Below are 17,109 nucleotides of genomic sequence, written 5' to 3'. Positions count from 1 at the left end.
TGGATTCTGATCTCTATTCCATGCTTCCATTCCAGTGTAAGTAAACAACCTACTCTCACTCCCACTCCACACTCCCAATCCTAGGATTCCCACTCCTCAGGATTCCCAATCCAATCCAAAAAGTAAACGTTATCTTATAGTATTGTACGGCTAAAATTGAATTACTTTTTTTTTTAATTTTTTTCCATTACTATCGATTATAATTATTAAAAAAAAAATTCTAAGACAAATCTCGGCTCAATACTGAATTCAATTTGACATAAGAAATATATGGGGTAGGATAAATTAAGAGTTCTAGATTTTGAGTAAATTTAACATTTAATATTATATTAGGATTTATCTTGTTTTATATGCTTATTGGAGTTATATTTGTAATTCTAATTTTCTTCAAAATTTTTAATTATCTCTCCTATCAGAGATTAGAATTTAATAGCTACTAGTATAAATATATTTGTTATTTTAGTTATTATCCTCGAATTTTCATTAATAATATTTAAGATTCTCTTTAGGATTTTTTTTTTTTAATGTTTTCTCTCAGCTATTTTTTTTTTCTTGTATTTGAGACATGTTGGCCAAAACTATATCAGAACGACATCGAATATCTCTTTGGTAAAAAAAAAAAAGGTAATAATCAATTAAGAAAAGAAAAATCCATTTTGACTGCTATTTATATTTAATACAAAATAAAATTTAAAAGTTATGCCCAGAAATGAGAGTCTGCAATCTTAATAAAATTTAAAAAATCTCTGTTTTTTCTTTTAGCCCAACGGTTTTAGCTCTGTTAGTACAGTTAAACCTTGGACTACGCCCGGAGACTTTTTTAAATTTTATAAATCAAAGAATTCTTTTACTTGCTTTTATATTTTACCCATAGACTACAAACGAAAGCAACCAACTTGATTTCTTTGATTTTTCTTAAATTAGTTGAATTTTATTATTAAAAGGTACGACCAAAATCACGATGATTATTTATTCTTTGCATCTGATTACATTTTGTTTGCCATGTTTGACTGTTTATGAAGAAATGGAAGTTCCAATTAGTATAGCAGTGATACAATTGGATTTATTTTGGATGATTGTTATTAGTTATTATTTCAGAATTGTTCAATATTGAATGATTTTTTTTTTCTTTTTTAACTTTTATCATGCATTAAAGGTTATCTACAATCATGTAAATTTGATGATAATTGGAGATGTCTAGTTGTTGGATTAATGACTTTTCTTTTGCTATATAAGTATCACTCCTTTGCATGGTATCCTTATTTTCAGGGTTAAAGAACAATATTTTTCTTCAATTCCTTGCGTACATGGCAAAATAAGTTTGATTGTGAAATTTATGGAGCCTGCGGCAGTAATATGATGCCTCATTTCTCAGAGGTTCATCGTTGCTTTTCTTCTCATCTGGAGCATCATATCAAAAATAAGTACCCCAACTGAAATGATTACTCTTTGTGTTCCTCTAAATGTGAGAGATTTTGTTTCAATGCGTATAATACAAGAATTATGAGGAAAAATTGCAGGGGAGAGGACAAAGCCTTCATCTACATTGTCCTGTTGGTACTATACAAACAGATTCAACATTATAAACAGTCCAATCAATAAAACAGATGTTATATAATTCAACAGATGGCAACTATATTACCATTTTTTGTTTTTGTTTAACTGGCCAGAGGCCAAAACAGAAACAGGAAAATGTATTTGCCCTGTGAATACAGAGACACTTTTTATGAATGGACCATTGCATTGCGCTGGGGCTGAGTCCCTTTCATTTCCGCCATTCTCCACTGTAAGTATTTCTCGACACTGTCCAGTCCACAGAGCTCCTTCACTACCGGCATGGTGGCAGGAACCTCCAAATTGACTGTGAAATCAGACCCATTTAGCTGACTCCATGAAAGAAGCTGTTTCCGAGCTTCTCGAATGGCTGCTCTCGTAGCACAGTGAACTGAAACTGCCAGAAGTAATGGTGGCTCACCAGACGCTGCACAAGATAAATTCAAATTGACAATTTAAGCATGATATTATCATCTGATAAAACTCTCTGTGGCTCCGACGAGGAAGCAGTATAAACTAAAATATTGAAAGTTCCTTTCTGGAGCAGTTGAAGTTAGATTCTCTTATTTATCATGCCAATTAGTCCATGCGCTAGTAAATCTAACAAGGATGAGGTGGACAACATGTTAAGTAATGATGAGAATGAACCGCAGCCATTTGCAATGAGATTGTAAAAAGTAAGAGGCTGATCGGTTTAGAAGACATCTAGACATTGATAGTACAGAAGATCTTATTCAGTAAATGCACAAACAGGATTTACCATCCCTCAGCAAAAACCATTCAATATGCGACGCAATTGGCTACCGTGCATCTACAATTTGATGCTGATTTTGGATGAAAATCTGTGGCATACCTTTCGAAGAGAGCACACGTTTTTTGTGATGTCCACTATTCAATATTTCAACATTAAACTTTTTAGGTATGGTGTCTAGTGTAGGGATCTTGTAAGTCCATGTGCCTTCTGAAACCACTAACCCATCTGAATTTGCTGCGTATTCTTCGAGCATGAAAAACCCAATTCCTTGAACAAAAGCTCCTTCAATCTGCCAAATGAAACTGTTAGTTGCTAAAATAAAATAAGTCCATTCAAGTCAGTCATTATTCATTAACAACAAAGCAAATCCTCATATCCATATATGGCAGCTAAGGTCTATCCATACCAAGGACACATCACCTTGCTGAACTCCAAGCATGCAGAAATGCCAATGCTTGCTTATGATGCCGGTTAAGCAAAGTATTAAAATTTAAAATGAATATTTTTTAACATCTAGCTGTAAGTAAGATTAAGGCAAGGCTGACCTGTCCTAAATCCACGGCAGGGTTGAGGCTTTGTCCGCAGTCATAAATGATATCTGATCGCACAATTGTGGTTTCTCCTGTCAGAAGGTTTACTTCCACCTGTGAAAGCAAAAGGTTCATGAGTAGTATTCACAGAGATAACACAATATGGTCGTATAATTTGGTATTCAAGGGATACATTAGATTTAAGGGTGCATTCAAGTATAGTTTAAAATAAAATTATTTTAACAGCAAAAAGTGACCAAAGCAGTTGTTGAAGGTAGAGAAACTTACTTCACTTACTGCAGCACCATAGTTTAGGTATTGCACGGAAGTAAAGTCAGGTACATACATAGAACTTGCTGATAAATTCACGGATTGGAGATGTGCCTGCGATATGATAGTTTAAAACAATGAGTTGGAAAGGACCCTCTGTATATAATCAACCAAATATCCAAACGATATTAAGAGTTGATATCCATTCTCGTAAAACTCTGTTCATATTGGGAAGAAAAACAGAAAGTGGTAATATAAACTAGAAATTTAAACAAATATTAGGTTTTTTAACGATCATGTCAATCTCTGGATGTTGCATCAATTTTTTAAAAGTAGGTTATGCACTTCCTCTCTTAGATCAATGGTAAAGGCATTCTTACATTGTTCTAATCTTAAGAATGGTTCAACTACCATGAGAAAAATTGGTATTAGGTTTGTTGCCATGTTCACAAACAGCATGAGTATATTATTGAAGAATAACATGCTCTAATTTCAGTAGAGTATGAATAACATGCATGAAGAGATGAATGTATGACAGACGACAAAAAATATTAGCATTGAACACAACAAAAACATCTGCATGCTTGGTTACATCGAAGTTACATAATTAACCTCTATATACAAAATTCCATCTCTCTCATGGCTAAATTTATTTTCTTATCATTTTTCACCGGTTCACTGCCTACCTAACAAACTGCAAAAATGCTTTAAAAACAAACTATGTAAAAATAGATATTAACTGCACAAATTACTTGAAGACATTAGATGAAAAAATAAACAATTCATGGCACAAATATAACAGGAGTGCATACACTTGAAGACATTCAGTATCAGCTAGAAGGCCTTCTTCTTTCTTTTTTTTCTTTTTCTGTCAGAAAGCCTTATTTTTATCTATGAGCCCTGGTCCTTACTGCCATCCTTACTAGAGGAAAGAGTAAGCCTCCACTTTCTCCATGATTAAAGTCCTATAGGGAAGTGCCGAACCCCACTTCCCAGGGAGAATTATCTTGTGCAGAGTCATACAGTTAACGTTCTAAGTTGGTTTCCATGGTTGTGTGATATTTTCTGAGAAGGCAAGTTGGATGTTTTGGCTAACTTGGGCTCTTCTCTTGGAACTTTTATGTGGTGGTCTGCTACTCCTCCTGAGACTAGTGCCTTTCTTCAAAAGGATGCTTCCAAGAACCTCTATTTTCATTTCAGCTAATTTTTGCTTTTGCTGTTTTGTTCTCTTGGATAATCAATGTTGAGGGGCTTGGCTGTTTTGCCCTCCCTCATTTTCTTGTAATACTTTCCCATTTTTAATTTAAGTTTTCCCTCGCTTTGGTTTATTTTGTTTGGGTTTTTTTTTGGTGGGGGGGGGGGGGGGGGACTATGAGCCCCGATTGACATATTTACCAACTGGAAAAGAGATGACTTCTTGAAAGAATCCCATGTATATCTAATAAGTTGAAGGTGAAAATATCTAAGCTGATGGGCTCAAGTAGTCAGTACATGTCCTCTGGCAAACAAAGTTAAACAAAATAAATTCAGTAGAGAGTGCTTCAGAAGAGCAGATATGTACCTGCTGAATCAGTGTCTCCCATTCTACATTACCCATTTGCCCCTGCAACCTTTCCCTGAGAAGAGTCAACCGCTCAACCAGTATATTGCAACAATCTCTGACTACTTGACAGCTGGCCTCAGATGTAGTGCTTCCAGCAGTGAATCCACCTTGAATTACACTCAAGGTATCAGCCTGTACAACCCGAACTTTTTCCAACAGATTCCCCGTTCCACCACATTTGATAGAACTGAGTGCAAATGCAGCCATCTGTTTCACCTTTGTCCAGAGTCCCTGGCCCATCTCAATACCTCCAACTTCGACAACAACAGACCCATCGCTTAGAATACTTACTTTTCCAGGGGTTGACCTAAGTGTCACTTCATGCACGATAGGTAAGCGACAAACGCCTTTTTTTCTCCATAAATTAGACCTGTTAAACTCCTTTATCATTTCAGTTCTTTGGTTGAAGCTTGAGGAAACGGCCAATTTATCCCATATTAAAGGTAGTGTATACTCTGCATATTCACCGGCACTACTCTCATAAAACAAATTAAGGCTTTTGTGTGTATGGATGTTGATATTTCTGACAAAATCCACTTCCACTGAAAGGGTAGACGCTACATGTTCAATTACAGCTTCAGCAATGAATGACCCCTGTACCTCTCCAGGGGCTCGCATTGCTGATCTACTTGGAAGGTTTGTCCGGCATACCTTTATATCAAAATGCAAGGCACCCCAGTCATACTTTTTAAGTGCACCGATCATGTTTGATGGCATAATTGGGCTTACATCCGGAGACAATCCTGCATCGATTAAGATGTTAAGTTGCAGGGCTGTTATCTTCCCGTTGGATTTGAATCCTACACTGTATGTTATTTTCATCGGATGCCTTCCTCCTGCCATTATCATATCAGTTTTGCGCTTGACATAAATCCTGACCGAGCGGCATAATTTGTATGCAGCAAGTGCACAAGCTGTAGCAACCTAATAACGGTACACTGTAAGCAGTTCTATAGTGGCACCAACGATATTAAACTACGATAAAAACAACATAAGAAATTAATTTACGAAGCCGTAAACTATATTAATTAAATGTCTGGTTAGTGCATGTATAATTTCTTTTATTTTATCTTTTCTTCTGAAGAAAAGAAAAAATGAAAATGATAAAAGAACTGATTAAACTTTTCTGCATCTTCCTTTTTAGTTTAAGACTAGACTAAGACCAGTAAATCAGAACAACCACATATGCCTCAACAAGGATTTCACTCAACCTATTTAAAATAAAGTTTACATGTGAGAGATACTCACAGGCATGGCTTTTATAGCCTTTCCACCAAAAGCTCCCCCTACCCTTCTTGTAATCACACGAACATTATGTTCAGGAATACCGAGACATCTAGCAATTGTAGCATGCGCAGACTCAGGGCATTGAATTGAACTGTAAACCACCAAACAGTTGTCTTCATCTGGCACAGCAAGGGCAGTTTGCGTCTCCATGTAAAAATAATATTGTGACCCAAGTTTAATCTGGATGTAACAATTTAGTAAATACATGAGGGCGAACTTGCACGAGAATACTTAATGGATGACTTTACAGAAATGCTATGTAAATATAACAATGTCAACGTTCAGCAAAGAAATAAAATTGGGTTTGTCAGTATTTTAACAGAGAAGGCAGCATAGGAAGCAGAAGTAAATGAAATAACCTCAGCAGCAAGAATTCTATGATCTGCTTCATTCATTCCTTTCGATATGTCACCAACTGGTTTGGGGTATAAGAAAGAAGGGACCTCAAAAAGGCTGGATCTGTCAACGGCTTCTTCTACAGATAGTATGGGGGGTTCTAGGTTTCCCATTTCATAATCAACCACAGCAACATCTGCCGCCCTATCTGCATTTTTCTGTGAATCTGCAACCTAAACAGTCATATAATGCATTAAATTAAAGTATTAAACGCAAAATCCCTGTAAAGGAAACTAATGCAGTTTTCTACTGAGTGCACTAAACAAGTCTGAAGTAAGTCATAAATTACCACAAAGGCAACAGGCTGACCAGCACAACAAGTAAGCTCATCTGCAAACAAAGGTTCAGAACCAAAAATGGTTTTAGAACCTATATTCTGCCCCCCTTCTGGAATGTCTTTATAAGATAGAAGTGCAGTGACTACATCTGGCACTGATTCAGACTTGAATTCTATGCCCTTTATCCGAGCCAAAGGCTTTGTGCTATAAATAAATGCTCCATAAAGGCAATTTATTGGAGAAGGGATATCATCCACATAAATTGCCTCACCTACGAAAGTTGCATGATGAGCACACTCTTTCTACTGATTGTAGAGAGATTGGAGTAGTAAATCAATAAAAATATGTGGCTGAAAGTTTAAACAAAAGGCGCCTTTAACAATTAGGATTTGAAGAAAATCCATCCAACACTAACATCAGTAAAAAACAATAAAGAAGTCAATTGCTATGCAATCACCAGACATCATTGGCTCATAATTGACAAAAAATGAAGAAAATCCAATCGATAGTAAAACTGTAAGAGTCCTCAAGAGCAATTAAAAACATGCCAACCTTTTTGAATCCAAGGTATCTAGCTGTAGATGGATAATAATCAGAGACCCATCAAAGTGGTCAAATTGATATCACCCCTAACAACTGTTGTCTTTCCAGCAATTAACTCACAAACATAAACAAAAAGGCGAGACAGATATGATATTTTCACCAACTCAAATATCACATTGATTAAAGAGATATAACTGAAACTATGATTTATTCATTATTATGCCTTTTAAGAAACTGGTCATGTCGAAAGCTAGTAAGTTACTGCAGTCAATATTCAGGATTTTAATAACAGCAGATGGATGCCCCTGAATTAACATAAGATTTTAACATTCAAGTAATCCATACTTTTGTTTTCATTCATTAACAATGAAGATGCTACTAACCAGAAGCTTGTAAAGCAGCCCCAGACTTTGTAATCGGCTCACCAACTGGATAATATTCTCTACTTAACTGCACAACCTGTTCGGCAGATGATAACAAGTTTGGGACCTTACTTTCATCAAACTGTTCGTGATTCTGTTGTACATGTGAATCCTTCAACGAGACATTGTTGCTATATCCACACAACCAATCCCTAGAAATTCCGTTTTTCATTTCAGTTAACGAGCCAAAGAACTCATAAAGAAAACCAACAGCCAAGCTTGATCTATAAGCAGGTATTGAAGTACCATCTTCAGGTACTACAGAGTCTCTAAGTAACTTTATAGCTTCGTACAGAACACCAAAATTAAGCACTTTTCCCGTTAAAAATTCCTCAACCCTCCTTGCTCTAATTGCATGTTTTGTCCCGAAAGCACCAAAAGCCAACTGACAGTTATTTACCCTAATTCCATCACCAGTTTTACAGGGAGAAACTTCAGCCAAGAAAGCAGCATTTAAATGGGGCAATGCATTTCCAAGGGGTCGTGGTGCAGCTCGGTACGTTTCAAACAGTAACACACTATTGGTTTCAGAAGTAACATTTCTAGTTAAATCCCAACATGGTATTTCTACACTTAAGAGTATGCTTCTAGAGTCCAATGGAGGCCTTTCCAAAAATTCCTCAAGCATAAGCTTTTCACACTTTTGACCTGTCATTATATTAACCATTGCACCCGCCCCGAGAAGTACTGTAGCAACATCTGAGGGAAAGTGTTTTCTCTGTGCCATAACCAAATTTCCACCTACACTGGCAGAATTTCTAATGAATCTTGAAGCAATCTTTTCCATGTGTCCAGCGATCTTTTTGAACACCATCAAAGCTTCAGAGTGAAATTCTTTGGTTTCTTCCTTCAAAGCTTCAATAGCTTTGGAGATTGTCACTGTTGCTCCAATTTCGATTCCTGTCTGATCCCTCCTAATCACTGATAGCTCAGGTATGTACCTTATATCAATGTATTTATCATAATGCTCTACTTCCTTATAGTAACCCATTCCAGTATTACCTGCAACTAATTTACTTGAGATCTGATTACTACCCTCAACAGACTCAAGCACATTTCGAAGTTCCTGAACACTAATAGGACTGTGCCAACTTCCTTTTACATCCAAAAGCATTGCAGAGGAATTTTCCTTCTTCAGAAACAGTGGAAATCTACATAACTCACCATTATGTTTATATGGAGGCAATCTACTAATCTTGACTTCTTTACTCTCCCCTTTCGCCCAAAAAGAGTTAATCCCCAAATCCTCGATATCAACATCAGCTGCAAAACTTTTACAGGCATCAGCAATGGGTCGATAGCCCGTACAGCGACAGAGATTCCCAGCAATAGCCTTCTCTGCTTCTGAAATTGTCAATTTGGACAACCCTGGTGGGGGCTCTGGCTGATGGGTTTTTTCAGCATCAACAAGAGCTGAAAACAGCGACATACACATCCCAGGAGTACAAAACCCACACTGAGAAGCATGGAAGCCAGCAAACCTTTGGTGAATTGGGTGGAATCCTGTCTTGCTATTTCCAAGACCTTCGCTAGTGGTAATCAAACATCCATTCACACTACAAAGCAGAGTGAGGCACGAACTTATTGTAAAATCCTCAACTTGGTCAAGCTCAGGGTTATATTTAGACAGTAGGACAATGCATGCGCCACAGCCACCTGCAATTACAAAACAAAGAACACAAACAACAAACACTTAGATGCTACATACTTGGACATAAGTAGAATATGAAAACGCTTACATTATTAAAACACCCTCCTGAATCCTCTCTTTGGTGGCCAAGAAATTCAATAGGAAAGTTCCACAAATTAATTTGTTTTTTGTCCTAGAAACTTAATTAAGCTTTCTTTTTCAGTATACTGCAGAAGAATCCTGTAAACAACCCATTTCCCACTACTGAAATTCATGATATATTAAGACAACTAGAAAACCAACAAAAAGGTGAAAAGCCAGCTATTAAAGCCAAATTAAAAACCAAACTTGGAGAGGATTGAAGAAAGTAAAAGTACCATAATAGAAAAGCTCAAACAAAACAAAATGAACCAACAGCTCAAATGATGAAAGCTCCCATCATCAAGGAGACCAAACCATATACATATACACAAAAGCAGAACAGTAATGACATTACACACAACATATTTAGTAATAAAACAGAACTTGCCTTCACCACAACCGAGCTTGACACTCTTAAAGCGAGTGTGATAACGCAAGAACTCAAGCAAAGTAGTAGAAGGGTCAACGCTTGAGACCTCAAACTTTTCTCCATTAACGGCAAACACAACGCTGTGTCTTGTTCCTCCGTGCTGCTGCTTGCCACCCATTTTCTATCACTGACAGTTGCAAACACTCTGAAACAGATAACCCATAAAGCAACAGTAACTTAAATACCACTGGAATACTCTGAACTTCCAAGAATATGATGTCGTTATCCAATGGCTTGCTCTATTTTTTAAATGTAAATGAGCGTCAGCAATGATGCTTGATGGAGACAGGGAGCCTACTTTGTTATCTTTTATTTTGGCCAAAAGAAGTCAATCACCATTCACCAGCTAGTGGGGTTTGCGTGGTTTACTAAATTTCGCTATTTTTTTGCCATGAGGCAATAATTTTTTGCGCAGTAAGAAATGATCGATCGTTGAAGTTAATTTCATGTTTAGCTGATATAATTTTACAAAAAGTAATTAATTTTTCTTTCATTATACATTGTTGGTATTATTAGTATAATTAAAATTGATATCATTAAAAAAATTGAATTTTATTAAAAATATATATATTAGAATTATTTTGATTGATTTAAGGAAGGTGACATGATCTCTCAAACACATAATAATTTTTTAATATTTATTAATAATTAGTCGCTATATATTTTTTATGGTTATTTTTGAATTAATCAAAAGGTGGCTAGTTATTGGTACCACTTATATTTATATATTAAAAATAAAAATAAAAATAAAAATAAAAATATATAACATTTAAATATTTGTAGTTAGACATACATGGACTTCGGATAAATTTAAATTTATTTCGATTCAAGATATAAAAAATAAATAAATGTTATCTAACTGAATTAAAAAGAAAAAAATATTATTTATAAATTTTTAGGCCTCGTCCCTTAATGACGTGGCCACTGAATGCATGGACATGAGGATTAAATAATTTGAAGATATTGCCGCTCCATTAACTGTTTTTTCCTTTTTCTTTTTCTTTTTTTGGAATAAAAAGCTAATGAAGAAAGTGACTGTTACTTTTTTTTTTGTTTTTTTAAATACTTTTAATTGAGTTAAGAAAATTCCACCCAATTTCCAATGAAATTGATGAGGATTGATCATATCATTTTCCTAATTTTTGTTGTTTCAAGAACACGAAGCATGTTGCGTTTGAATTCATCACGGAAAACATGCTAATTAACGGAATTTGGATTTTAGTACTGAAGCGAAATCTTTTGAGATCTTATAATCAGGGGGTGGGTAAGTCCAACATACTCCAATGGACCAAATTCAATTTAACCTCATCTAAGTAAATTTAGATGGACTGATTGAGTAAATTTTTTTCAACCATTATTAATTTTTTTTACACTAATATTACAATTAGATTATTACAGATATTACATTAGATAGCCACTAATAATTTATATATCAGACTATTACTAAAGCTAGATTATATTTAAAGCTTATTAAATATTGTCAACATTTATACCCTCACTAATATTGAGAATATTTACTCCACTCACATTTCATAAGGAGAGAATTGTTTCTATATAATTATTAAATAATTGTGGAAGAAATTAACTATTTTATTTTTAAATCTTATTAAGTACAACCCAAATTTTACATTTGTTCAGAGATGTCTACTGTATTCATATTTTGTAAGATAGAAGATTTTCTTCACATAATTATGAAATAATTATAGAAGGAATTAAACCCCCACAATGATATGTAGAGATAGGGGTGGGCATCGGATCGGATTCAGATTTAAAGGCAAATCTGATTGGATGAAACTTGTGCGATCCGATCGGATTTGGTTTGGATCGGATCAGATTTCGGATCAATTTGAATCATCCAATTTGATCTGCACTATAAACCAAAAAAAATGAAAATTAAAAAATAATCTAAAGTGCTAAAAAAAAAGTTTAACTCATGTTCGGATCACCAGTCACCACTCACCAGTTCACACTGTTCACTCACTCTCAGATCACACATCTTGGTCACAGACTTACAGCCAATTGAGCCAAGTACCAACTCAAATTGTCAAACACTAACAAAAGACACAGGACTCACTTACTCAGCAAGCAGTAGCGCAAAAGCAAAACGCCATTAACGAGTAACGACCATGAGCAAAAGCAAAACGCCATCCGTCTTGAACCCATTAACGAGTAACGACCACGCCAAAACTCAGCTGCCGCCGGCTCGCCGACACCAATCGACTGGAAGCTAGCCGATTTCAAGTGAAACCCAGGCGAACGGAACCCAATTAATCGACCTAAACCTAGCTGAAACCCAACTGACAGCTGCCTCTTCAACCAACGAGCTGATCACGTCCAGCCAGCGAGTTGCCACGCCAAACGCCGATAATCGAATTCCACTATTCCTGAGCACCTAGTAACTTTATTCATGGTAAGTAATTAAGCGAATGTTTCCATGACAATTGAAATTTGAAACTTAGAATTTCATGCGTTGGATTCACTTTTATTTGCGTTGCGGCCTTGCGGGTAACTGCTTGGAAAATGAAAAGCCGAAAATGCCCCCAAAGGGTTTGGGCCAAACTCGAGAGCAAGTGGCTCACGGGTTTAAGGGTTTTTCTTCCCCTTTCTCTTGCTTTCTTCAACCTCTCTCCATTCTCTCTCAAGGCCTAACACATCTGTGTCTATGCGATTTGTTTGAAACTTGGAAATTAAAAAATTTATTGTTCTTGAATTGTTCTGTTTTTTCCTTTAATTTTTTCTAATGTATGATTATTCATTTGTAATATTAGTTGAGAAAGACATGAATATGTATTGATGTATAACTATAAAATATAAATATATTTTGTCTTTTGAGAAAGACAACAAAAGATGAATTTATTTGTTCATGTATTAAAACTTTGAAATATACAATTTGTTCATATTTTCATTCTCTCCATTCTCCACAGTTGAAAATTTTTCATTATTTCATTTTCATTGTCTGATAATTCATTATTTAAGAAGCTTAGCTTAATTTTATTAATTATTAATAAACTAAGAAACAATATCGTTTCATCAAAATTAAAAATTCAAATTTATTAATTATTAAATAATCATCATTATTTAATGTATGATTATTCATTTGTAACGTTAGTTTATTAATTATTAATAAACTAAAGAACAATATCAATTCTTTAAAACTAAAAATTCAACTTCATACCGTACATTGTGGTAGTAGAATTTTTTTATGATAAGTTAATGTCATTAATTGCTTTATTTCCAAACAATAATTTGATGAATGAATTTGTATAGCTAGTAAGCTAGGCTGAAGAGATTATATAACGTCAAAAGTCATATTTATTTTTTAGTTGAAAATTCATAAACGGAAGTTACAGAACAATGATGATTGATATGATTTTTGTATTTTCAAATGACTAGACATTCAAAATCAAATTCCACTGATGATGATGAAGTTGAAAGTGTACAAGTACCCACAGAAAAGACAAATACAAAGCGGAAGAAGCCAACTCAGAGACGACCAATGAAGAAAGATCCGAGACATGGAATCATTACACTGTACTTGAGGACAATCAATATAAAGCAAAGTACAACTATTGTGGCAAGATATATCAGTGCCATCCTAGGTTTGATGGGATTAGCAATATGAGAACTCATTTAAAAGTATGTAAAGCATACTTGAACGTGAAGCGAGAGCAAGATGAAAGACAAAAAAAATTGGCAGCCGAGAGTGGTGAAGGAAATGCAAGTAATATGGTTTTGGCCCAAGGATGGAGTCAATAAGCTTGTAGAAGGGTAGTCAGTAAAATGATTATCTTGGGCGAGTTGTCGCTTAATTTTGTTAACAATAAAGGGTTTAGGTATTTTTGCAATGTAGTTGTTCCTCAGTTTATCATTCCATCTCAGATAACTATTAGTAGAGATGTTATGGATATGTTCTTGGAAGAAAAGGGAATTTTGAAGAGTTTGATATGTAAGAATAAGCATAGAGTGTCTCTTACAACTGACATATGGACTTCAGTTCAGAACATGAGTTATATGGTAATCACAACTCACTTTATTGATAGTGATTGGTGTTTACATAGGAAGATTATTAGTTTCAGCGTGATTGAAGACCATAAAGGGAAGTCGATTGGAAAATAGATTGAGGCTTGTTTGCTTGAATGGGGAATAGAGACGGTATGTACAATAACTGTTGATAAGGCATCAGACAATGATGTTGCTATTGATTATGTGAAGAACGAAATGCTTATGTGGAAGAATGTTGATGCACTTATGTTGCGGGGTGATTACATGCATGTGCGTTGTTGTGCACATATCTTAAATTTGATTGTCACTGGGGGGTTAAAAGAGTTGCATGCCTTAGTTGCCGGTATTTGGAATGCTGTGAAGTATGTAAGATCATCCACTTCGAGATTGAAAGCATTTAAACAGTGTGTAGATCATGTGAAAGGCCCTAATGGAACTATGATTTTTGATTGTATCACTAGGTGGAATTCCACCTATTTGATGTTGATGACTACTTTGAAATTTCATGAAGCATTTGAGAGGATAGCAGAAGTGGATAAACCATATGAAGCATACTTTAAAGAGGAAGAAAACGGGAAAAAAAGGGTGGGACCACCTGAGCTTAAAGATTGGGAACATGCCGAAAGAATTGTGAGGTTTTTAAAGATCTTTTATGATGCTACATTGACTTTTTCAGCCTCTTTGAGTGTCACTTCTAATCTTTGTTATGATATAATTGGCTTAATTGAGAATTCATTGAGTGCATTAGAAAAAAGCAAAGATGTTTATGTGCATTTGATGACTTCTAGTATGAGGGAAAAATATGACAAATATTGGGAGTGCACGGAGAAAATCAACAAAATCTTGATTATTGCCTCAATACTTGATCTGCGCTGCAAAATGGATTTTACTAAACATATTTTTAGTATGATTTTTTCCGATGATAGTGCGAAGATTGAAGAAATAGTCGCGATGATGAAAGGCTTGTTGAATTCACTTTTTGATGCATATAGTGGATGGAACTCCTCACCACCATTGTCTAGTGAGAGTTTTCCTAGTGGCAGTGCCAGTGGTGGCGGTGACGGTGGCGGTTCTAGTTCTTCTCCGTACCTTGTAGATGACACGGATCGGCAACAAGGGTACATAATGGAATATAGTGATGATATTTTATGAGTTGCTCACCCTTTTCTTGGATATGCTAAGAAAGTTTTAATTCAAAATGATGGCAAGTTTGTGACGACTGTTGAGTGTTAGAAAATGTATATTTATAAAGGCGAAAATCGTCATTTTACACTACAAGTTTTACTAACACCTTTACTTTTATGAATTTAATCTTATTTTGATTTAATTCCGTGTGTTTTATTTTAATTAAGTATTTTATGTATTTTAAGGGCATCATAGTCATTTCGCAATAAACAAGAGATCAGATGGCAAAACGAACATCACTTTTGAACTCAGAACGGTCGAAAACCTTAGGAGGAGCATAAAATGAAAAATGGCACTGTTCACATATACAGTACTATTCACGTGTACGGTACTGTATACGTTACTGTTCACGACACTGTTCACATAGACGGACGATGACGTGGCATTGACCGATGATGTGGCATTGATTGATGAGGTGTCACGATCCTATTGGACTAAAATTCTTATGTACTGTTGATGGTGACGTGGCAGCATATCAGTGGACCAAAAATCTCGCGTATGGTACATGCATCACACAAGATTATTTTCAACCAAACTGCGTTACTGTTCAACCCGGGTCAAACCGTGTTACTGTTCATCAACGTGGTCAAACCGTGTACTATTGACTGATGACGTGGCGCAATCCTAAGCGTCCAAACTGTTTTTAATCCGATGGCCATGATTTACTCCATGTATCTATAAAAAGGGGGCCTCTCCCCCTAATTTGATATCTCTGAATCCATTTTTGGACTCCATTTTTTGTAATTCCTTCTTCATCTTGTATTTTCTACATATTTTAATAAATTCCCATTTTACCCCTAGTTCAATTATGAGTAGCTAATTTTCTTTCAAGCTTGGGTTGAAGGTGAAGTCTCAACATGTGTCATGGGCTTTATTTGGTAAATTTACTTTCTCTTCCCCTCTAATTTTTGTGGATATTTTGACTTCTCGTCGACAAATAATACTAATCTTGTCTAGTACCGCCTTGGTTTCACCGGCCCCCTAGTACAAAGTTATTATTATTTGGCACGATAAGCCCTTAGCACCATATTGATTAGAGCGTGGTTCATAAGGTGTGGATTCCCCCCTCATGATTTAATTGGTATTAATAAGGAATAGTTAGCCCATGATGCATGTTGATACGGATCCAGATACCCAAGTACGTCATTTTAATAGATTTCTCTTCAATTTATTCTCACCATTACAAATCCAATTTTAGAATTTATTATCGTCATTTCAATTCCCATTTTAGGATAATTTAAATCACTTCCACCACAATTCCAACCACCAATTTACAAAATTAATTCTACATATAATTAAAATCCACCTCCTCGTGAGATCGACACTCGTCACCATTACTCTATTCTACAATAGATTCGTGAGCTTGCGAGTACATTAAAATTTGCACAACAAGTTTTTGGCGCCGTTGCCGGGGAGGTAAGTAATTTTAATTCATAGAATTAATTTTTGTGAATAATTTCTTTTATTTGTTTTCTTGTATTTTTTTTTCTTAAAAAAAAAGTGAATATGCATTTAGAGGTTAGTATTTCTTTTCTTTTTCTCTTCTTTAAAATTCTGTAATTTAATTTTCAAGTTATTTTTTTTCTTTGTAATTTTTGTTTATCTTACTAATTTTTTTTAGTTAATTTATTTCACGTATTTTTTGTGTATTTTTTTAGTAAGGTTATAATAGCGCAATAAGGTTAGTATCGTAATTTCTCCCTCTTCTTTATTTTTTATTTTGTTCTCATCGTTATTTTTATTTTATTTGTTTTGCATGCATGGTCGAAGGTCATTATTACCTAGTCTTGAACCTATAAACCTTGAACTTGAGAAAACACTTCGCACACACAAACAAATTGAAAATAAAATGGATTTGCAACCACAGGAGAGGCCATTTAAGGACTACTTTAGTCCCTTAGGTAATTTGAGCACATCATGCATAAGATACCCAAATGTAGCTGCTAGGAGTTTTGAACTAAAACCTAGTGTGCTAAATTGTCTCCCCACATTTTATGGCCTAGAAAATGAGGACCCATATAATCATCTGAATGATTTTCATGCCATTTGTCAAATTTTTAAATATGAAAAATTTTCAGACGATG

General features: G+C 35.1%; 2 protein-coding genes across 2 annotated transcripts; one reads left to right on the top strand and one right to left on the bottom strand.

The window, feature by feature from the left end:
* Positions 1-1,414: 1,414 nt before the first annotated feature.
* Positions 1,415-10,099, bottom strand: LOC18034272 (indole-3-acetaldehyde oxidase). Its single transcript, XM_006423957.2, has 10 exons — positions 9,797-10,099; positions 7,599-9,293; positions 6,684-6,943; positions 6,358-6,567; positions 5,960-6,178; positions 4,670-5,635; positions 3,127-3,222; positions 2,854-2,952; positions 2,408-2,597; positions 1,415-1,981 (listed from the first exon to the last, which is right to left on the bottom strand). The coding sequence occupies exons 1-10, from the start codon at positions 9,954-9,956 to the stop codon at positions 1,725-1,727; spliced, it is 4,152 nt and encodes a 1,383-aa protein (XP_006424020.1). The 5' UTR covers positions 9,957-10,099; the 3' UTR covers positions 1,415-1,724.
* A 3,124-nt stretch (positions 10,100-13,223) lies between these two features.
* LOC112096432 (zinc finger BED domain-containing protein RICESLEEPER 2-like) lies at positions 13,224-14,992 on the top strand. The gene is made up of 3 exons (XM_024179858.1): positions 13,224-13,437; positions 13,689-13,852; positions 13,955-14,992. The coding sequence occupies exons 1-3, from the start codon at positions 13,224-13,226 to the stop codon at positions 14,990-14,992; spliced, it is 1,416 nt and encodes a 471-aa protein (XP_024035626.1).
* The last annotated feature ends 2,117 nt before the right edge of the window (positions 14,993-17,109 follow it).

The sequence above is a fragment of the Citrus clementina genome, unplaced genomic scaffold (genome assembly GCF_000493195.1).
Source record: "Citrus clementina cultivar Clemenules unplaced genomic scaffold, Citrus_clementina_v1.0 scaffold_8, whole genome shotgun sequence".
Taxonomy (NCBI): Eukaryota; Viridiplantae; Streptophyta; class Magnoliopsida; order Sapindales; family Rutaceae; genus Citrus; species Citrus x clementina.
This window is presented reverse-complemented; position numbering and strand designations above follow the sequence as displayed.